At 41.8% G+C, this 23,508-nt stretch overlaps 1 protein-coding gene across 1 annotated transcript; it reads left to right on the top strand.

Moving 5' to 3' along the window:
• Positions 1-11,691: 11,691 nt before the first annotated feature.
• LOC133825633 (uncharacterized) lies at positions 11,692-13,077 on the top strand. Its single transcript, XM_062258547.1, has 2 exons — positions 11,692-12,416; positions 12,708-13,077. Exons 1-2 carry the CDS (start codon positions 11,692-11,694, stop codon positions 13,075-13,077), a joined length of 1,095 nt encoding a protein of 364 aa, XP_062114531.1.
• Positions 13,078-23,508: the final 10,431 nt, after the last annotated feature.

The following is a 23,508-nucleotide window of genomic DNA, read 5'->3' as shown; positions in this document are numbered from 1 at the left end:
TTGTCCTCAGCAAAAGCCAGAAGGGAAGAAGGACGACAAGATGGTTCCTGCTAGGGTTTTTGCCTTAACACAAGGAGAGGCTGATGCTAGCAATAAAGTGGTCACAGGTCAGGTTTATATCCTCAATAACTTATGTTCTGTATTATTTGATTCGGGAGCCACTCATTCGTATATCTCGTTAGGAATGATAGAAAAACTAGGCAAACCTTGTGAAAGATTTAGAACTAGGTTTGTAACCGAGTTGCCTTCGGGCAAAGTAGTTCTATCATCACGGATAGTACGAGGCATACCGATCAAGATTGAGGACATAGAACTAGAAGAAGACCTGATAGAACTGGTGATCAAAGACTTTGACGTGATATTAGGCATGGATTGGCTAGCACGGCATGGCGCAACCATCGAATACAAACGCAAGAAGGTGAGGTTCAAGACTCCTGACGGCCAGAGATTATGCTTCATGGGACAAGCTTTAGGATTACGCACCCCATTGGTATCATCTCTCAAAGCTCAGAGAATGATGGAGAAAGGATGTCAAGCGTTCTTAGCCAGCATCACAAATGTGGAAAGGGAGACACCACTTGTTATACAAGAATTTCCAGAGGTATTTCCCGATGACTTGCCAGGATTTCCGCCAACTCAGGAAATAGACTTCACGATAGAATTAGTACCAGGCACCGAGCCTATCTCTAAGGCACCATACCGGATGGCACCTACAGAACTCAAGGAGTTAAAGACGCAGCTACAAGAACTCCTAGACTTGGGTTTTATTAGGCCAAGCCATTCGCCATGGGGAGCCCCGGTGCTATTCGTGAAGAAGAAAGACGGAAGTATGCGGGTGTGTATAGACTATCGTGAGCTGAACAAAGTAACGATTTAGAACAAGTACCCGCTACCTCGAATCGACGACTTGTTTAATCAACTCCGAGGCGCGACTGTATTTTCAAAGATTGATTTACGGTCCGGGTATCATCAACTCAAGGTAAAAGGAGAAGATATTCCTAAGATAGCCTTTAGGACTCGTTATGGACATTACGAGTTCTTGGTTATGTCTTTTGGTCTTACTAACGCACCAGCCGCATTTATGGACTTAATGAATAGGGTCTTCAAGGATTACTTAGATAATTCGTCGTTATGTTCATCGACAACATTTTGATATACTCCAAGGATGAAGTAGAGCACGAGGAACATTTGAGGTTGATTTTGACGCTATTGAAGGAGCATCAACTCTACGCCAAGTTCAAGAAATGCGAATTTTGTCTTTCGCAAGTGGCGTTCCTCGGGCACATTATATCGAAAGACAGAGTTGCAGTAGACCCATCAAAGGTAGAGGCCGTGAAGGATTGGCCCAGACCAAAGAACGCATCTGAAGTAAGAAGCTTCTTAGGGCTAGCAGGTTATTATAGGAAGTTTATAGAGGGCTTTTCTAAGATAGCCACTCCGCTCACCAACTTGACCCGGAAACAACAAAAATTTAACTGGAATGATAAGTGTGAAGAAAGCTTCCAGTTGCTTAAGGATAAGCTTTGCTCAGCACCAGTACTTAGTGTACCGACACCCAACGATAAGTTCGTAGTCTACTGTGATGCATCAAAGCAAGGATTGGGTTGCGTGCTAATGCAAAATGACAAGGTGATAGCTTATGCCTCACGAAAATTGAAGGAGTACGAGCAGCGCTATCCAACTCACGCTATGGAGTTGGCAGCGGTGGTCTTTGCGTTGAAAATCTGGCGCCATTATCTTTAGGGAGAATGGTGCGAGATTTATACGGACCACAAGAGTTTAAAGTACTTCCTTACTCAAAAGGAGCTCAACATGAGGCAGCCCAGGTGGTTGGAGTTAGTAAAGGATTACGACTGTGAAATCCTATACCACCCAGGAAAGGCGAACGTAGTTGCCGATGCGCCTAGTAGGAAAAGTTATGGAAATTTAGCAGCTTTAGCCGGAATAGAAAAGCTGCTACAGCAGGAGCTGATCAGTGCCGGAATAGAAGTAATTGTAGGCAAGCTGGCTAACTTTTCTATCCAATCGAATCTTCTAGAAGACATACGGATTGGTCAGAGACATGATGATACACTAGCAGCACATATGGATGCAGTCAGAGAAGGCAAGGCTACAGATTTCTCAATATCTAGCCAAGGTTTATTGAGATATAAGGATCGGGTATGCGTGCCAAATGATCAAAGTATTAAGAAGACGATTCTGGAGGAAGCGCACAGCACCCCGTACTCAGTTCACCCAGGGTCTACCAAGATGACTCATGATGTTAAGGTAGTATATTGGTGCCCAGGGATGAAGAAGGACATAGCAGAGTTTGTATCTAAGTGTCTTATATGCCAGCAAGTGAAACCAGAACATCAGCGGCCTGCAGGTTTATTGCAACCGCTTAGCGTACCAGAATGGAAGTGGGACGATATAGCTATGGACTTCGTGACGGGTCTACCAAGGACGAATAAGAAACATGAATCCGCTTGGATAGTAATAGATAGACTAACCAAATCGGCTCATTTCCTGCCTGTTAAGAGTTCATACACGGCAGACCAATACGCAGACATCTACATCCAAGAGATAGTACGGTTGCATGGAATCCCCAAGACAATAGTGTCAGATAGAGGATCGGTGTTTACATCGAGATTTTGGGGAAGTTTACAGCAAGCTATGGGTACTAAGTTAAGTCTTAGTATAACTTTTCATCCTCAGACAGATGGGCAGTCCGAGCGTACGATTCAGATTTTAGAAGATATGCTACACACGTGTGTACTTGATTTCGGAGGATCATGGAACAAGTACTTGTCGTTGATAGAGTTTTCCTACAACAACAGCTACCATTCCACGATCGGGATGGCACCTTATGAGTTGCTATATGGAAGAAGGTTCCGATCACCATTGCACTGGGACGAGGTAGGAGAAAGGCAGCTTCTAGGCCCCGAAGCTGTTAGACAAGCTCAAGAAGCAGTAGCGCTTATTAGACAGCGTATGCTTGCTGCTCAAAGCCGTCAAAAAAGCTATGTGGATGCCAAGCGACGCGATGTGGAATTCCAAGTTGGAGATCAAGTCTTCTTGAAGATATCTCCTATGAAAGGTGTCAAGCGGTTCGGGAAGAAAGGCAAGCTTAGTCCCCGATTCATAGGTCCTTTTGAGATATTGGACAAAGTGGGAGCAGTTGCGTATAGACTAGCCCTACCGCCTGCACTAGCCGATAGTCACAACGTGTTCCACATCTTGATGCTACGCAAATATGTGTCAGACCCATCTCACGTCCTCAAGTACGATACGATAGCACTCCAGAAAGACTTAAGTTACGAGGAACGACCGGTTAGCATCCTAGATAGGGGGATGAAGCAGTTACGGTCCAAAAGCTTTCCTATAGTCAAAGTCCTATGGAGTAATAGTTCTGAACGAGAGGCAACGTGGGAGTTGGAGGAGGACATGCAAGGCCGGTATCCGGAATTGCTTGGTAAGTAAATTTCGAGGACGAAATTATTTTTAGTAGGGGAGAATTGTAGAGTCCAAGAACTTTACTTAGCTAAGTAGATAGTAGTATAATAGTAATAATAGTATTATCTTTATGCCTGTGGATTTTTGGTTCAGACCGGGATTTATTTGGACACTCGTAGTAGTACTTGTAGATTTTCTAAGTTTAACCTATAGTTTAAGAATATTAATTTTAACCTAAGGTTTGATTAATATGACTGATATTGAGGGTAATATTTATTATATTATAAGGTTTAGATAAGAACCAATTAGATAATAGCACATGTTATGTATGGGTTATTAATGATTAAGTATTTTGAGGATTAAATTTATTAAGGGTAAAATTTGAATACTCTAAGGCCAGTCAACGGCTTTGAAAACGTTAGAGGGCTTAGTCAAGGTTGTTTACTCAATTTAAATTAAGCTAAAAATGTGTAATTTCGTGTTTAAATACTCAGCGTATGCCGATATATCGCAGCTATAGGGGGCGATATATCGCAGCACGAAGATACGAAAAACCCGAAACGATGCACGATTGCCTCGGGCATACTCGCCCAGGCGATATATCGCCCCTCTCAGCATAATTTGAAAGTTTTTAAAATCGTTTTCCATTCAAACCTTCAACCTCTTGATAAGTCCAGCATCTTTTTGAACGAGTCTTCAGCCTCTGCTGAACGATAATTCAAATGTTTTTCACTTAAAAAGCCATTATTTTTATTCAAGTTAAATGAAGATCTCTTCATTCCTAAACTCTATAAATAGGACCTAGTACCCAGCCATTTATTCATCTATTACTCTAAGTTCAGAGGCTGCAAGTTGCTAGGTGAGTGTGAGAGTGTAAACACTTGGGTTGGGAATCATAAGCTTGATCATCATGAGCTTATCAAACACTTGGGAAGTAAGGTTTTATAGCATTTCGGTTCAAGGTTTAGATTGGTCTTACAAGTCTTCAAGGTATTCCCACACTCTAGTTCATTGGTATTATTTTATTTAAGTTCTCATAGTCTTCTACTCAGCCTTCTAACCTTATTCTTTATTTTGGTTAGGAAATCTAAGAACTTGCACATAAGTTTTTGGTAAGTATATTCTCAATGGTATAGTCCTCCCATTCCTTTCATTTCTTTTCTTCAAAGTACTCACTCTGTTACAAATGGTTTTTAGGAGTGTTCCAAAGTCTCAACTCTGTCCTCATATCCCGGTAATTTTGGTAAGGAAAATATGATAGAATTTATATGTTATATGTTTTTTTTTATATGTTATCTTATGTTTTTTTTTTTTTTTTATGAAATATGTTATGTTAAATATGTTTGTAGGCTTGGGCATATGACCTATATGACTAACAAGCCCCAAATAGATTATGGACATATGACTTGCTTAGCTAGCAAGACCCCACTAATCTAATGGGCATATGACTTGTTTAGTCTATGGGACCCCAAGTAATAATGGCCATTATAGTATGTATGTGATATAAGTCTTATGTTATGTTTTTATGTTTTTATGAAATTTATGTATATGGACTATGTGTTAGATTTTTCCTTGCTGGGCATTAGGCTCACTCCTTTTTGTTTATATGTGCAGGAAAATAGTCTTAGTGGCGGGAAAGGTTCTTGGAAGCTTGGAGAATGTGTATTGAGGCGGAATGGATTCAAGAGCCGAGCGTTTCGATTCGAGGATGTAGTTTTGTTTCTTATGGTTTTTACATGTATTTTTCCGCATTTTATTATGTAAATCTCTTTTTAATTATGTCATGTTTTGATTTTAAAACAATGGGATCCCATATCCTAACTTGAATTTTATGTAAGTTTAACTTTTATTTCTACAAGTTTATTAATAAAGTTATGGTATTTTCACTTGTAAGTTTTATTAAGGATTAGTGTTCATGTATAGTTTTGTTAATGGTCCAAAAGTCTAGAGTAGTTGGGTCGTTACAAATGAGGAGATGGCAAGACAAGCTGTTGAGACCCAAGCACCCCCGCGAAGGACCAGGAGGCGTCTTCGGGGAAGTACGGCTACCATGATGGCTGAGCAAAGGGCCCAACAGGCTTAACCAAGGCCTAGGGAAAATATTCGAGAAAACTTTCCCATGGTGTCATCATGAAACCCTACCAGGAACAACCCAACTAGGGACTTTCCCGCAGACTCTAAGAATAACTAAGATCCCCCAGTAACTTAGAGTAATAACCCAGGACCTGCCGTGAATAATAATAACCCTAAACATGTAAGGCCAAACAATGAAATGCCAACACCATCTCTAATCAGACACCATCCATCACCAATCATACATCCCTCCCCAGCTTGGGGTGTACCTGTAACGCCCTGGATAGCCAAGACCGTTACACTGTGTATTTTAAATAGTGATAGACTCGCTAAACGAGTCATTTGGCCATAAATGTGTAACTAAACGTGATTAACGACTTAGGGTGAAATTTTTTGGACGAAAGGAATAGTCATTGCATTAAAACATTAAGTTCATACATGGGATCCCAAAATAAACATTTACAAAATCATTTACAATTCCAAAAGGGAAATTACAACATAAGACGACCTAAGTGGCGAAATTGGGTTCAACCCTAGTTCCTCTAAGAACCCCGGCCGTGATGTTCGAGCGGCCGCATATGTACACGCCGCTACCGAAGCTCTCCAACTCATGGCTAGTCCAGCTTCCCTTTCCCTGTACTAGCACCACATAGCACCCGTGAGCCAAGGCTCAACAAGAAAACTTAAACATGCTCATAAGCAATTAACAACATATTATAGAATCATAATTAGCATGCCTAGCAGTAATAACTCTACTCGTACATGCATTCTACTCAAACAAGTGACTACAAGGTCACACTAGGGGCCCGTTTCCCTAAATAAATGACCATAGAGTCATACCGGGGTGCCCATTGCCCTATCCTTTGTATAACCAGCCTTAGAGCTGGCCCAGTGTACCTGACGCTTTATTTTCCAAACGACCATAGAGTCAGTCAAGCGTATACCATGCTCCTAATTAGGCCTAATCATATTGGCATGCGCTCTGCGCGCTATTGCCACCCTTGACTTATAAGTTAATGCTTTTCAATCAGATAATGCAGACATGCATACATCATTTAACAATTATCCAGATACAGGGCATTCAAGCATGCTTAATCAAACAATCACAGGCATAATCATAATCATGCTCATGCACATGGGCCTGAGCCCTAATCATATCTTTATTTAACAACCGAGCCAAGCCTTAATCACATATATCACGTATTGGGTGCAATTTTCTTACCTCTAGTCCAAGCACTGGATAGATAAAATGACCCTCAAGCACGATTCTGTCCCGAGCCCTAGCGGTAATCTAGTCACAACCATAAATAATATCCTCATTATGATTCAATCCCAAAAACAAACTCTAGGACCAATCCCGTGCTCTCGGGACTTCCAATTCCAACCAACGGGGTGGGAATCGTCCCTCGAGCCCCCAAGTTCTTCCCAAGCTCTAAAAGTGAGTCTTGTTGAAACTGACATAGGGCAGGGGCGCCCGAAGCTAGGGCAGGGGTTCCCAAACAAAACAAAAAGCCCCCAAGAACTCCCTTGCATAGCACAGGGGCATCCAAACCTAAGGCAAGGGCGCTACTACGCAAACCCAGAATTATGGGTTTTGTTTTCTGTAGTTCCTCTGACCTAACCTTATCAAAATCTGACCCAAGACCCCCAAGGGTCACCAAACCCAGCTCCTGACTCAATTCTAACAACACCTTGACCCCAAAGATGGTTATCCAAGTGCCCATGAACTCACAGACAACCTCAAAGCTCTCAGAAAACCAGAAATGCCAAGAATCACACTTTGAGTTCTAAAACTCATTCTCTAACAAAAACCAGAAATCAAGAGCTCCCATTCATAATTCAAACCACCAAAAGCCTTTAAATTAGTTTATAAACCAATTCCTATCCACAAATCAATCTTTAAACAACACCAAAAGCACCAAAAAATGAAAATTAAGATTCAAAACCCACCACAACCAAAGAACACCAAGAACATGATAAACACTTCAGCAAACCCTTACCTCAGCTGCAGAATTTTGAGCCCCAAGCTCTCCTTGTTCTCTCAACAGCCTTTAAACCCAACAAAAGAACTCCAATTACACAAGATTTCTCCCACAAGTTTCCTAGGTTAGCTTTCTTCAACGTTTCTTCAAAGGAGGACTAAGAGAGGAAGAACAAAGAGAGGGAGAGAGAGTTAATTACGTAGAATGAGCCAAAGTGATTTACTTTGGCCACTTAACTCAACCCAAGGGTAAAAATGATCAATTTACCCTCATCCAAGCCAATGCCCCTTTTACCAAACCAAGGGCATTTCAGTCTTTTCCCGAGATTCCCACTAATCTCAAATATCATTCTAATTTCCCAATTAAATCCATTACACTCAAATACTCCTCAAATAATTTCCCATTACCCGATAAATCCCGGTAATGTACTAAATTACCAAAATACCCTTAGTGTAACAACCCAATTTCCGTGATATGGCTTAGTGCCTGGATTAGGGGGCCAAGAGGGCAATAATTGAATATTATGTGCATATTTGTGATTTTATGCATGATTATATGAATTATGTGAGTTACATTATAATATGACTATATTGTCATGTTTAGGTGTATTAAGCATGCATGTGGGCTCGTTTCTTATTCACAGGGCATTTTCATATGATTGAGACCACATTATAATGTGCATATATTTGGGTTATCCAGCACGAGACGATCCTAGGGAGCAAGTTAGCGGTTTAGTTATAATAGGATCAAATACTCGACTCGGGGTAAGCCTAAGGGTATTTTAGTAATTTAGCACATTATCAGGATTTGTTGGGTAATGGGAAATTATTTGGCAATCATTTCAGGAAATTAGAGATAACGAGAATTTATGGGGTAAAATACTCATTTTCCCTTGAGGGCATTGGAGATGGCATTAGGGGGCAATGGGTATATTGGTCCTTTCCTATCTAGGTAGTGACTTAGTCACTTGAAGCTTCTCAGAACAAAGTAACACAAAGAAATAGAACAACTCTCTCTCTCTCTCCTGTTGCTCTCTTTAACTTGGTGAGGTTTTGATTTTTGGAGAAGGAAAGGCTTGGAAATTGAAAGTTTAAGCTGGGAATTCAAGTAGGAGGAGGACAAGGGACGTGGTTCTTCAGTAAGGTAAGATTGTACTCTGTTTTCTGGTGATTCTTGCTATAGTTTAAGTTTTTGCAGAATTTTAAACCAAGGGATGGGTTTTGATTTGGGTTAGATATTTAGTTAGGTTTTTGAGGTATTGGTATTGCTTATGATATGTTATTTGGGGTTTCAAACTCATTTGGAACTTTTAGGAAAGTTTGGGGCAAGATTTGAGAGCTTTGGCTCAGGGAAAAATGGTGGAAAAACCTAGTTTTTCTGGGTTCGCATAGAGGCGCCGCAGCGCTGTCTTTTGAGCCGCGGCGCTGTGATGTTCCAGGGCAGGGGGCCCTGAATGTGTGCCGCAACGCCTGTAAGGCTGTGCCGCGACGCTAGGCCAGTTTCAGGGGCCTTCATTTTGCATTTTTAGGGCATAGGCCCAGGGGATCGGGGGACAATTTCACCACCCTGTGTGGGGGAATTGGAGGTCCCAAGAGCACGAGATTGGTCTCGGGGTTCAAGTATGGAATCGAATAGTAATGAGAATTTTATTTGTGGGTTGTGACTAGGTTACCGCTAGGGCTTAGAAGAGGATCATTCTCGGGAGTCTTACTTGCCTGCCTAATTGCTTACACTCGGACCAAAGGTAAGAAAATTCCACCCGATGCGTGAGATGCATGATTAGGGCTTGGCCCAGCTATTAATGTAATATGATTGGGGCTTGGCCCATTTGTTAAATGTAAATGTGATTAGGGCTCGGGCCCAGCTAATGAGCATGATTATAATTATGCATGTGTATATCTGTTTTAGTATATTGTAATGCATTGTATCTGCGTGTATGATGAATGTATTATGTGGATGTTTTTAATGCCTAGAGAGCTCGGTTTATAAGTCGAGAATCTGTCTGTTGCATCTGATTAAATCTTGACCTACTAGTCAAGCATATATTTGGTTAAAAAGAGGCTCAACTTATAAGTCGAGGGATTCCAAGGCTCGACTTATAAGCCGAGGCTCGAGGGTTTGTAAGGCTCGGCTTATAAGTCGTGATCGACATTATGCGCGTTATGGCTAGGCGACCCCAGGAGTGCATTACACACTTGACTGGCTCGAATGCCATTTGAATGAACAAGAGTGCAACACACACTTGTGTGACCCTATGGTCACTTACTTGTACAGTGTGTATGCTTGGTTCCAGTTATTCCTGTTGAGCATGCTGTTATGTTTTGTGGACTACCTGAATTTGTTAATGTGTTTTCTTGCTGAGTCTTTTGGCTCATGGGTGCTTTGTGGTGCAGGTAAGGGTAAGGAGAAGCTTGGCTAGCCATGAGTTTTAGAGCATTAGAGGTGACGTGTACATATGCAGTTCGCTCGACCACCACGACCGGGATATCGCAGGGGAACTAGGGTTGGACCCTGTTTTGCCTCTTAGGTCGGCGTATTTTGTAATCTCTGAGTTGTAACAGACTTTTAAACTTGTATTTTGGAATCCCATGTAAAGACTAAAGTTTTCTTTTAATAGAAATGTTTACTTCTTGACCAAAAATTTTAATACATGAACCCTTAGTGGCTTAATCACATGTTTTAGTCAAAATGATTCGTTTAGCGAGTCCAACACTAATTTTAAACACACATGGTAACATACCCTAATTAGCAGGGCGTTACACCTAAGCTCACCCTGAGCTGGGTATTTTGCCCCGTTGTGACTAAACCGCTAACTTGCTTACTAGGATCATCTTATACCGAGTAACTCAAATATATCCACATAATAATGTGGTCTCAATCACAAAACAAATACACTTACAAATATACCATCAATAGGTCAAAATTACAAAAATGCCCTTCTAATAAGAAACAGGCTCACATGCATGCTTAATACACCTAAACATGCAAACATAGTCATATTATAATATAACTCACATAATTCATATAATCATGCATATAATCACATAATAATTCAATTATTGCCCTCTTGACCCCTTAATCAAGACACTAAGCCTTATTAGGGAAATTGGGATGTTACAGTACCTCAGCAAGCTCCCAACGAAAATTGAGCTGGGGGGAGAGTGCCTTAGAGGCCTTCTCAAAGTACTAAAAGCGAAAGTCGGGACAAGAGCCATTGTGCTCGATCCAAGCACAGGGGAGAACACGAGATCCCACTGGGGGCACGTCAGGAGCATAGACAGGCTAGATAACCCCAACCATCTGGGAGTTATGTATCGAGGTCACCTGCAGCAAGAATTAGGGTGCATGTGAGTAACCCACCTCGCAATCAAATCTCACAAAAAATATAAAGAACTATCAGCTTCCGAGATGGAAGTCCAGATTATAGCAGGTCAGTGAGTGATTATAACACTGAACCTAGGTATTATGAGAACTATCAAAATAGTTATCCTGATCTTTGAGACCACCTGAACCAAAACTGGGGGCAGTTTAATTAGCCAAACCCGGACCTGAGGGCACACTTAAATTCCCAAAGGGAGCCTCTACAACCAGTATATGAAAATCTATACAACCCTATATTGCAATAAGGAACTAGAGTTCCTATGAACAACAACCAGCTCCCAGTAGTGCAAGCCCCCCCCCCCCCCCCCTCTGGTGGATTTGGTTCAAGAGAGAATCAACCAACTTGAGGAACGTTCATGCTCCTTCATGAAGGGAAAAATGAAGAAAAGGCCTACGATTCGAATGAGGAGCTCGAGCCTTTTTCTCCCCATATATTGAGCACACCATTCCCCTGGTTTCAAGATACCCCACGTGGCACCCTACGATGGGACTACCGAACTCGGGCAGCCACCTGAGCATGTTCAATATTGTGATGTGAGCTAGCAATGTTGGATATGAGCTCAGATGTATGCTCTTCCCCACCACACTCACTGGACCAACAAAGAATTGGTTTGACAAGTTTCAAAGACACTCGATTTCATCTTGGGATCAGCTGTCTAAGGATTTCAAAAAGCAGTTCCAAGCTTCGAAGAGTATCAAGCCCAAGGCCTCCACCCTAACAAATGTTAGACAATAATCAGGTGAATCATTGAAGAGCTACCTAGCAAGGTTCAATATAGAGGTGGCCCGAGCTCGCAATGTTGATGACAACGGTCATTTTATGGCAGTACGAGCTGGAGTACTGCCAGGAAGCCCTCTTTGGGATGACATGCAAAGGAAGCCAGTGGGGACAATATCTGAGTTCACCACTAGGGCCAAAAGGTTTGTCATTATAGAGGAGGCAAGGTTGGCACTTAAATTGGCTCCTCCGCCCTCAATAACTATAGCTACGAACGTTAACTTAGCCACTACCTCGGCTACGCCCTCCACGACACAACCCATAAGAGACACTTCTTTTAATAGAAAGAAGAATGAAGGGAACAACCTCAAGGCTGATGGGGGTAAGAAAAAGAAAGGAGATAAACACTTCTCCATTTACATAGTATATACCGAGCTCACTGATACTCGGGAGAATATATTTGTCATGAATGGGAATCAGGTCTCCTTTAGGCAACCCGATGTAATGCGACATCAGAGAACCAAGAGGGATTCAAACAAGTTTTGTAGATTCCACAAGGACGTGGGTCATACAACTGAGGAATGCAAACAGTTAAAAGAAGAGATCGAGGATTTGATCTTGAGAGGCTACCTCGGACAGTATATCCAAAATCAGAATCAAGTCCAGGCTTCGCCTAGTCAAAAGATCATTTTGACTCAACCCGCCCAACAAGCTGCAGCCCCACCTGCAAGGGAGGGTATTCGACCTGTCCCAATCGATGGAGAAGATGTAATAGCCATCGCGGGGGAACCACACATTACAAGGTCAGGCATAAACACTCAAAAGAGGTATGTCCAAGAGCTTAAAACAGGAGATAGATCTCCCTATATGCCTAAACCGCGAGCTCTGAAAAAACAGAGAATTGAATCCCAACCTATCACTTTTACTAAAGAGAACGTTTTGCACGTCCAATTTCCTCATAATGACCCCCTGGTTGTAACCTTCCAACTCGCCAATAAGAGGGTGCATCGAGTCTTGATTGACAACGGGAGCTCAGTCAACATCCTATATAAAGTGACCTTGTAAAAGATGAGCCTGTCTATTCGAGATCTTAAAGTATGTGCAACAACGCTATACAGATTCTCAGGAGAGGGAATCACCAGTACAGGGTCTATCGAGCTCCCAATAACCTTGGGAGACTACCCAGTCTCGACAACCAAGATGTTGGAGTTCATCATGGTAGACACCCCATTTGCCTACAATGTCCTGCTCAGTAGACCAGCCCTAATCGGGCTGGGGGCAAACACATTTGTTAGGCATTTGGCCATTAAATTCCCAACTCTCAGGGGTATTGGGACACTGAAAGGGGATCAATTAGCAACCCGAGAATGCTGTAACATCTCGATGAGGGGAAAAGGCCAAGCTAGTGTGCAAGCCCTAGTTATCATTGAGGAAATGGATGGGGTAGTATACGAGGTCAGAGAAAAGATCAACCCAAGAGTAGAATAAGACAGGGTCGATCTCGGTCTAATCAAAGAGCTCGAAGATTTTCAGCTCGATGAAAAGGACACCACCAAGGTGGTAAAGATTGGGAGGAACCTCCCAAAGGACGCGAAATAGCAGTTAATTTACTTCCTGAAGGAAAATTAGGATGTATTTGCATGGTCACACTCAGAAATGATTAGGATTAGTACCAATGTTATAAGCCATAAGTTAAACATCAACAAAAACTTCCCTCCAAAACAGCAGAAGAGAAGACTCCTTGACGACGAAAGGAAGAAAGCCTTGAAAGAGGAGGTCGATAGATTAAAAGCAAATCAGTTTATCCGAGATGCTTTCTACCCAAAATGGATTGCGAACCTAGTGTTGGTCCTAAAACGCAATGGAAAATGGTGAACTTGCATCGACTATTCATACCTCAACAAAGCATGTCCAAAAGACGGTTTCCCTCTGCCTCGAATCGATCAGCTTGTGGATGCAACCTCAGGTCATAGCATCTTGTCATTCATGGACACATATTCTGGATATAATCTGTAATGCCCCAAATTTCCTAATAAGGTTTAGGACCTTGATTAGGCAGCCGGGAGGGCCATAATTGCTTTGTTATGTTTTTAAATGATAATATGCATGTTTAGGTGTTTAAAGATGCATGTGAACCCATTTCTGAGTAATTGGGTGATTTTCATATTTTGGCCATTTCGGGCATATTTGGCATATATGTGATATGTGTGTGGTGCTTTATTATTGTTTGGTTATGCTAGGGTTACTCAGCACAAGACGATCCTAGGAGGTAAGCTAGTGGGAAAGTCACAACGGGATTTATTCTTGACTCAGAGTGAGTCAAGGGGTATTTAGAGCATTACGGGGTTATTGGGTAATGGGAATAAATATTTGGTGATAAATTGGGAGTTAGTAAGATCAGGGGGAAATTCTGGAGGTTTTGACTATTTTTTCCCCAGGGGTATTTTCGGGACCCCGAGCATTAGGATTTGGTTGAGGCTACCTAAGCTTGAAGTAACCTTTTAAAAGAATAAAAGGACGTTCTGTACGTTCTCTCTCTCTCAAAGTTTCCTTTTTGTCTCCCGATCGTATTTTCGAAGATAACTTGAGTTCTAGGACTCAGATTCAAGTGAGGATCGAGGCATAGCGATCCTAGGGAAGATTAGAAGCTTTTTAGCTGGAGGATTTAGTTGGAAACAACTCAATTAGAGGTAATTCAAGTTTTAAGTTTTTAAAAGTTTTTAAGCTTGAATTGGACTATGTGTTTTGATGAGTTTTTGTTAGATTTGAAGCTTGGGTTTTATGGGTTTTGGATCATGAGGATGTTTGGGAACTTTGATTTGATGATTTGGAAATGTTTAGGCATGATTTTGGAGGCTTTGGGATGTTGAAAATCGTGTTTGGGGATGGCTCTGGGTTGGGGGCCGCGGCCCTAGCTCGAAGAAGCAGGTGGAGCAGTTTTGCCCTTACTGGGCGCCGCGGCCCTTAGTGTTGGGCGCCGTGACCCTTGCTTCTGGAGTGGCTGGGGGCCACAGCCCAAGGTGCTAGGGCCGCAGCCCTTGAGCATGGTTGAGCTCGTTTGAGTGTTTTGACCTCAGGAACTTGGTTTTAGGCCTCGGGATCATTCCTACTACCCGGATTGGTGGGGTTTGATGTCTTGGAAGCTAGGTTTTGGTTCTGGGATTGGTTTTAGAACTTGAACTCATTGGATCACCATTTGTGGTTGTGACTAGGTTATCACTAGAGGCTTGAAATCAGGATCGTGCTTGTGGCTCGTTTATTAGTAACCCGTGCTTGGACCAAAGGTAAGAAAACTGCACCCCATATGTGACATGCATGGTTATTCTTGATGCATGTTGGATGTTTAAATGTAAACATTGATAGCATATTGAATGCTTAGCAATCTTGCTCATTTTCATATGGTTATTATTGAGGCATGATGGATGATTAAGTGTGATGCATGAGAAACATGTGATTAGGGCATGCCATGAATATTGACTGTGAGATTGATCAGAGCTTGAGTCTCTGTGTTTGTGCATGATCATAATTGTGCTAGCAACTGTTAAGTAAGCATGCTGAATGCCCTACATTTGAATATTCGACATATGACATATGTTTGGTAGCATTGCTTACTTGTGCATGGTACTGACTCATTAGTCAGAATTGGCAAAGGTGTCTATATCAACTGTGAAGTTGTGACTCATTAGTCAGGTTCGGCAGTGGTACTGGGCACTGGTCACACAGTGCTGACTCATAAGTCAGGACGGCCTTAGCGTGTTCAACGCAAGCCAATAAAGATTAGATCTAATCGATATCTGCATTGAATGACTCAAAAATCATTAATGCCGGACCGACCTCAAGTTCGATGAATACTATAAGCGTGTCTAGCCAAAGGCTAGTCATTTAGAGCCACAGTGACTATTTAGTCGCATGGCTGTGGGTGTTGAGCCCGTGAGACTTACCCATCAGTCTCTCATCTATTTAAGCTAGTGACTACCCATCAGACACTCATCTGATTAGAGCCATTGCAGGAAAGCCCAGGTAACGGTTTCGTTACACAGCTATGGGTACCGAGCCCCATAGTGACTTGCTTGTCAGTCACTCAGTATGGTTAATAGAACCTCAAAGTCATATTCACTCATCTGTTTAGAGCTATGAGCTTTGTATGATCATTTTGATCATCATATGCATGGCTTTGGGTGCTGAGCCCCGTAGTGACTTGCTTGTGGGTCACTCAGTATGGTTTGCCAGAACCTCAAGTGTCGAAACACTCATCTGATTAGGATTGACTTGATAGTCATCCAATCAGAAGGGCATGATTTCTTATCCTGGATACCCCAGCATTGCTTGAACTTATTTGCATGCTTGAATAAAGCTATGTTTGCTAGGCATGCCAGATATGATTTGATATCATGATATGACTGTTCATGAGCATGTTGAGTTTTCTTGCTGGGCTTCGGCTCACGGGTGCTATGTGGTGCAGGTAAAGTCAAAAGAAAGCTGGACCATCCTTGATTTGGAGAGCTTAGGTGACGATGTGTACATATGCAGCTGCTCGACCGCCACGGCCGAGGTTTGAAGGAGAGGAACTAGGGCTAAACCCTGTTTTGCCGCTTAGATCGGCTGGTTGTAAATATTTTGTTGTAATAAACCTTTAAATTATATTTTTGGGATCCCAATGTATACAGTAAACGTTCTAGTGAAACGTTATATCTTAACCGAAATTTTTAATCCCTAAACCGCTAATCATACTTAGTTACACGTTTATGGCCAAATGACTCGATTAACGAGTTTAGCACTGTTTGCAATGTGCATCGTAACGGTCCCTGGAGTTGGGGCGTTACATAATCAGATAGCCATTCATGCACTCGTCCAGGAACATACGAGCTTCATGACCGATAAAGAGATGTATTGTTACAACGTGATGCCCTTTGGGCTGAAAAAATGTTGGGGCTACATTTGAGAGACAGGTAAATAGAATGTTTTCTGAACAGATAGGAAACAACATGGAAGTGTATGTGGACGATATGCTGGTCAGTCCAAGCACAATAATAACCATGTTGATGACCTCAAAGAGTGTTTTGCTATACTTCAAAAGTACAACATGAGACTCAACCCACAAAAGTGCTCATTCAGAGTATCTTCGGGAAAGTTTCTCGGATTTATAGTAAACGCTCGAGGCATCGAGGCAAACCTGGATAAGATAAGGGCCTTAATTGACATGCCTTCACCTCAAAAACATAAAGATGTCCAGAGTCTAACTGGACGTATGGCGGCTTTGAGTAGGTTTATCTCGAAATCTACGGATAAGTGTGTACCATTCTTTAATCTTCTAAGAGGGGGAAAATGTTTGAATGGTTAGATGAGTGCGATCTCACTTTTCAGGCTCTCAAAAAGCATCTCGCTGAGCCACTTATCTTATCCAAATCAGTTATGGGGGAAATATTGTATTGATACATCGCTACAACCAAGCATGCAATCAGTGCAGCACTTATTCGGGAGGATAAAAAAATATAAAAACATGTCTATTATGTAAGCAAAATATTACTGGGGGCAGAATCAAGATATCCATCGATGGAAAAACTTGTATTGTGCTTAATACATGCATCTCGAAAATTTCAACCTTACTTTCAAGCATACCCCATGCATGTACTGGCTGATCAACCGTTGGGACAAATATTATCGAAATCTGAAGCATCCGGAAGACTATTGAAGTGGGCAGTCGAACTTGGGTAGTTTAAGATTATGTATCACTCGAGAATGACGATAAAGGGCCAGGCATTGACTGACTTCATAGTTTAATGTACAGGAATAACCAACGAAGAAGTCATAACCCCAACCCGCGAGCTGTAGAGACTATATGTCGATGGATTCTCTAATGAGAACGGGTTGGGGGCATGCATTATGCTAATAATCCCATCAGGAAACATGTTTCATTCAGCCTTAAGGTTTGGCTTCGAGGCCTCCAATAACGAGGTTGAATATGAGGCACTATTAGCAAGGCTATGCATAGCTATCGAGCTAAAAGTTAAAGCCATTCACTGCTATAGTGACTCTCAATTGATTTTCAACCAAGTCTTAGGAGAATACCAGGCCTGGGGCACTAAAATGGTAGCATACTTGGAAAAAGTCAAAGCAACATTCGAACAATTTGAGTTCTACGTGATTGAGCAAGTTCCACGAGAAAAGAACTCGAATGCAGACGTTCTAGCTTGAATCACAATGACTAGGGAAGCTGATACACTTAATGTGGTACCAGTAGAATTTTTTTCCAGAATCGAGCATGATGAAGTTGAGGTCGATATGATAGACTCACAACCTACTTGGATGACACCCATAATCGACTACCCCGAAACTGGGAGCCTCCCAGCAGACCGGATTTGTAACGCCCTACTACCTTAGAGTCGTTACCATGTGATTTATAAATGTGTCATTAGCTCGCTAATCGAGGTTTTAGGTTAAAGAGTGTGATTAAATCAAAATAAAGACTCATTTAATGAACATTAAGTATAAAGAGTTGGTCATTCATTAAAATTCATAAAAAATGTTACATTGGGATCCCAAAATACTGTTTTGAAATACATTTACAATCCAAAGATATGGTACAGTCGACCTAAGCGACAAAATCAATCTTTACCACGTGTTCCTCAAAACAACCCCAGCCGTGGCAGCCAGGTAGGCCAAACATGTACACACCGCTCCATGCCGTCCAACTCATGGTTGTTCAACTTTTTCCTTGCCCTTACCTGCACCATAGAGCACTCGTGAACTGAGGCCCAACAAGAGAACTTCAAAGCACATCATATAATAATTTATTTCAACAAATACATACTTAATCAATACAACAAACAGTTACGGGTTCCTATTGGAATGCACAACAGAGCAGCATAACAACACAATAGCACGACGACATAACAACCTAATAGTATATCAGCACATCAGTCCAGTAAAACAACAGTATAGTAACACGGCAGTACAATAACACATCTTTACAGTAACACAACAACACAGTAACACATCAGTACAGTAACACAGCAACACAGTAACACATCAGTACAACAACACAATAACACATCAGTATAGTAACACAACAGCGGCCTCCGCCGATATGGGAGCGTTATCAAGCACCAAGTCCGCAGTCTTAATCGAACGGGTGTGTACAACACCCTTCGAGGGTCTCACCTTGGCAACCTGCATTCATTATGCTTAACTCTGATCCCGGCCCTTTGCCGCTCCTGGCTCTTGCCGCTTCTGACTCTTACCACTCTCGACTTTTGCCACTCCCAGCTTTTGACGATCAATCACAATCATATGTATGACATAACAACTATAAACAATACATACAACACTATACACCACATAGCTCTATGGGTACAAACATTTCTCTTACCTGGTGTCCCGAGCTGACAACCCAAAGCGATCTCGAGCACGATTCCTAATTCCAAGCCTGAGCGGTAAAACCTAGTCACAACATAATGATAAGTAGACATCCAACAAGTCCTAATCAATTAAGAACTTCGGATTAAAATACTAGCCTTCGAGACCTCATATTCTACTAAACTAGGTAGTAGAACCCTTCCCAATCCCTAACATTTGGGTTCCCAAGCTTAAACCCTCATTTGGCCAGCATTGCCCATTTGAGTCACGACCCAGCCCTTAAGGGTCGTAACGCGCTCAAGTTAGAAAGCCTTGGGCTCTCGCCAAGGGGACACGAGTCATGACGCACCTCAGCATGCGCCACGACGTCTGAGAAAAATCAAAGGCTCCAAATCCCTTTTGTTCATACGGGCTGCGATGCCTGAAGAATATGGTCGCGACTCAAGCCTACTAACCCAGAAATCCCCTGCATTTTCTCAAGCTAACATCACCAAATTCCTATCTAAACTTGCCCCAAACTCAGATTCACATCCCAAACTTATAACAACACAGCATGGCTAGCAAAACCACCCCAAATTCTTAGCCCATAACCCATTAAAATTCAAACAATCAAACCAAAGCTTAAACCTTAAAACACTTAAAGTAAACAACATAATTCAGTAAGAAAACTTGTTCTGAATCTTAGCTCAGTGACAATTCCGACCTTAGAATAGTTCCTCAGTACTTCTAGCTTGCTTTCCCCAAATCCTCAGCCTCAAATCCTCAACTTCTGAGCAATTTTCTTCAAAATTCTCAAAGCTTCTCCAAAGACCAAGAGAGGGAGAGAGAGCCGTGAGAGAGAGAGAGAGAGAGATAGGCTAAGAGTTTTCTATTTGTTTTTTTTTTCTTTAGTTCTATTACCTTGTTCAACTTAAGCCTATCATTAATGACATAATGTCTAAAGTACCCTTACGTCTATCCTTAATCCCTTATTGCCACCAAGGGCAATCTTGTCATTTGCCACCTCCCGCTAATTCCTCGAGTGTTCCTATAAATCCCCATTTAATCCCTGACACTCTTAAACAAACATTAAATCACTACCCATTACCCGATAATTCCCGAACACGTACTATGTTCACAAAATACCCCTAGGCTCCCCCGATTCGAGTACTCGATCCCGTTGTGACTATTCCGCTAATCCGCTCCCTAGGATCGTCTCAGATCACATATCTCAAATATATCCCCATAACACTGGGGTCTCACTCACAATACAAACATAATTACATTTATGCCATCAACGAGCCAAAATTACAAACATGCCCCTATTATGCACACTTAATACACATAAACATGTCTAATCACATTACTGCACAAGTCATCTATGTCACACATATCATTCCAATGAGACCCTCCAGGCACAGTAATCAAGGCACTTTATAAAAAAATTCGGGACGTTACGGGAATGAGGCTAAAAAATTGATGTAAAAAATACCAAGATATACTATCTTGGAAGGGAGATTGTAAAAAAGAGGGTATTCCATTCCATTACTAAGATGTGTAACTCCACCCAAGGCTAAAAAGATCCTAGAAGAAACTCACGAAGGGTTTTGTGGAGATCACACTAGGGGCACAATCTCTCGAAGAAAGTAATTAGGCAAGGATATTTTTGGCCTACTGTAAGGACAAACCCATTCGAATACATCAAGCGTTGCGATAAATGTCAACGGTTCGCCTCAATACCTTGAGCTCCACCAACCGAGCTCACCAAGATGAGCTCCCCATGGCCATTTGCAGTATGGGGAATCGACTTCATAGGATCTTTACCAACGGGAAAAGGTGGAGTCAAATATGTTGTAGTGGTTGTGGACTACTTCACCAAATGGACCAAGGCGGAACCTCTGGCCACAATCACTTTGGAAAAAGTCTTGGATTTTGTGGTAAAGAACATAGTTTTCAGATATGTGATACTAAGGAAGATTGTCTCGGACAATGGGACCCAGTTTGACAGCGAGCTGTTCACACAGTTCTGCGAGAAAAGTGGGATAATTAAAAGTTTCTCCTAAGTAGCCCATCCACAAGAAAACGACCAGGTCAAAGCCATAAACAAGAATCTAAAGAGCTCCATTAAGAAAAGGCTCGAAGAAGCTAAAGGGAAGTGGCCAGAAGAACTACCACAAGTCCTATGGGCTTACAGAACGACAACTCGAACCTCAACTGGACATACACCCTTCTCCCTAGCCTACGGCTGCGAAGCGATGTTGCCAATCGGGGTCGAAGTTCCCACTTTCAAACGAGTAGCATATAACCAATCTCAGCTCGAAGAAGCCCTAGATATAATTGAAGAAAAGAGAGATGAAGCCCAACTTAAAAACACTACATACCAACAAAGGGCTACAAGATACTTCAATAAAAGGGTCTGAGCAGACACTTTGGATTGAGAGATTTGGTGCTTAGGCGTGTATTTTTGGCCACACGAGACCCATTTGCAGGCGTGCTCAGGCCTAATTGGGAGGGACCTTACCAAATCGAATCTATCATTCGACCTGGAGTGTTCAAACTAGCAAGATTGAATGGAGAGTTGGTTCCACGAGCTTGGAACGGTCACATCTACAACCTTATTATTAATAATGTAGGAATGATGTTTATTTATTTGCAACCAAGCTTATATTTTTCGCTTTTATTATTAATAAAGCACAATTACTTGTTCAAATTTTATTTTTATTGTTATATTTTTCGCAAGCTCTCAAAATTTAATAACATAAGATTTCACAATTGTAGGAATTTAAGGGGGCATAAGTGGTATAAAATCATACCATTGACTCGAAAAAATATAGCATAAAAAAATTATAAAATAAAAATAGAAGCAAAAACAATAATAATTAAAGTGCATGGATCGCTACTAACCATGCATAACTAGGCACAAGCCTAACTTAACTACTAGTTTGGAGTAACCAGCACAAACAAATCGATACAAGAATAAAGTGGGAATTCTAGATTGACCAAAAATATTCATAAATCAAGACAGAGCTGGAATATTTGGCAAAATATTTTCAACCTCGCAACCTTGAGACCATATTTGAGGATGAGGAAAAATTATTATCGCTTAGCGAGAAATGACTAGACTAACAAGACTACACACCGACAAGTGTTTTAAGCACAAAAATGTGTGGTATAAGTAGTGTTTGAACTTGAATATAACGAGATCAAAATTGTGCAATCGAATGAACTGTGTATGATTATATAGAAGTTCGAACCTAAGCACGAAAGTGTATTTTGTGCAGATAAACAAATATAAAAGCATGTCCTTAGTAACATGCTCAAAATATTTCGACCATGGAATATGATGCATAATATTAAGGCAAAAGATATAAGTAGATAATGTGCATAAAGATTTCGAGATAGAAATTTAAGCATAAAACTATTGTTAAAAATATATGAATATTCACAAGAGATAATAGGGCAGCTCGAACCTGAGCTATAACGTAAATTGTCTTAGCCCCAAGGGCCTTAATAGAATATATACAATAAAAAATAAGGGATGCAGCCCTTGTTAGAAAAAAACACTACTTCTGAGCAGCTGGAGTGGACTCGAATTCTTCGCCCCTCTCATCTTCTCCGCTAGCCTCGACGGTAGTGCCCGCAGTCGCCTCCTCTTCCACCAACTGAGCCTTCCATTTTGTCATGAACTCCTCCTCTTTGTCTAGCAGGAACGAGGTGTCAATATCTGGGTTCAGTGATCACATTCGATACATGGATCTATCGGTGGCCCACTCCTTTTTGGCTACAAACTCTTCGAGCATGCGCTTCTTCTCATCCTCGAGGATCTCATAGGTCATGTTTTTCTCCTCTTTGAGGTGCTCAATCTCCGGAGCTCTTTTATTGAGCTCAGCTTTGGCAGCGTTGAAGTCTACAGTCTTCGTGTCAAGCTTCGCCTTCAGACGCTTCACCTCAGCCTCAGAGGAGGCGAGCTTGTCCTGGGTCTCTTTCAGGACGTTTTTAGCCTTTGCCTCTTTCAGGTCATCTTCCTCTTGGATTTAGGCCTGGTGAGCATCCTTAGCCAGTTTCTCACTAGTCACGATCTTCAAAGATGAAAGGGAGCATTGGCGCATGAACCCGAAAAGAGTCTAAAAGGAAAACAATGACACCTAGAAAATAACTATAAGTAATAATAATAATAATAATAAAGAGTTAAAGGGATGGAGAGACTTACTGAAACCCCGAGCTCCATGGTCTGGTCGAAACTAGCAGTGGTGTTGTCTCCCTTAAGAAACCCCCACATGTTAGCATCGAGGTTGCTGCATGATTGGCCAGTCCGAGACAGCAAGTCAAAGCACAAGTCGACTCCTAAGGCTCCAGCCTCATTTGACAAAGAATATTATGGCATATTCGGAGTGGCGAAAAATTTGCGGACAATGGTTGAAGTGGGAGCGCCCATTGGCCTCGAAGCTTCAAGGTCAACAACCTATTTACCTTTATCCTCAGCAAGGACTTTGCTGAGGGGAGGAGAAGGAGGTGGAGTTTTTCTCTTTGAGGGAGGAGTTTTGTTTCTTGGCTCACCGGGGATAGCCTTCGAGGTCACCAAAT

The sequence above is a fragment of the Humulus lupulus genome, chromosome 3 (genome assembly GCF_963169125.1).
Source record: "Humulus lupulus chromosome 3, drHumLupu1.1, whole genome shotgun sequence".
Taxonomy (NCBI): Eukaryota; Viridiplantae; Streptophyta; class Magnoliopsida; order Rosales; family Cannabaceae; genus Humulus; species Humulus lupulus.
Note: the sequence above shows the minus strand (reverse complement) of the source record. Positions and strands in the feature narration are given on the sequence as shown.

Bases quoted from the DNA above. Each gene is read 5' to 3' on its own strand.
- LOC133825633 (XM_062258547.1), top strand. From the start codon at position 11,692: ATGGCAGTACGAGCTGGAGTACTGCCAGGAAGCCCTCTTTGGGATGAC. The intron at 12,417-12,707 runs GTATGTCCAAGA...AACGCTATACAG, and splicing joins GGCATAAACACTCAAAAGAG to ATTCTCAGGAGAGGGAATCA.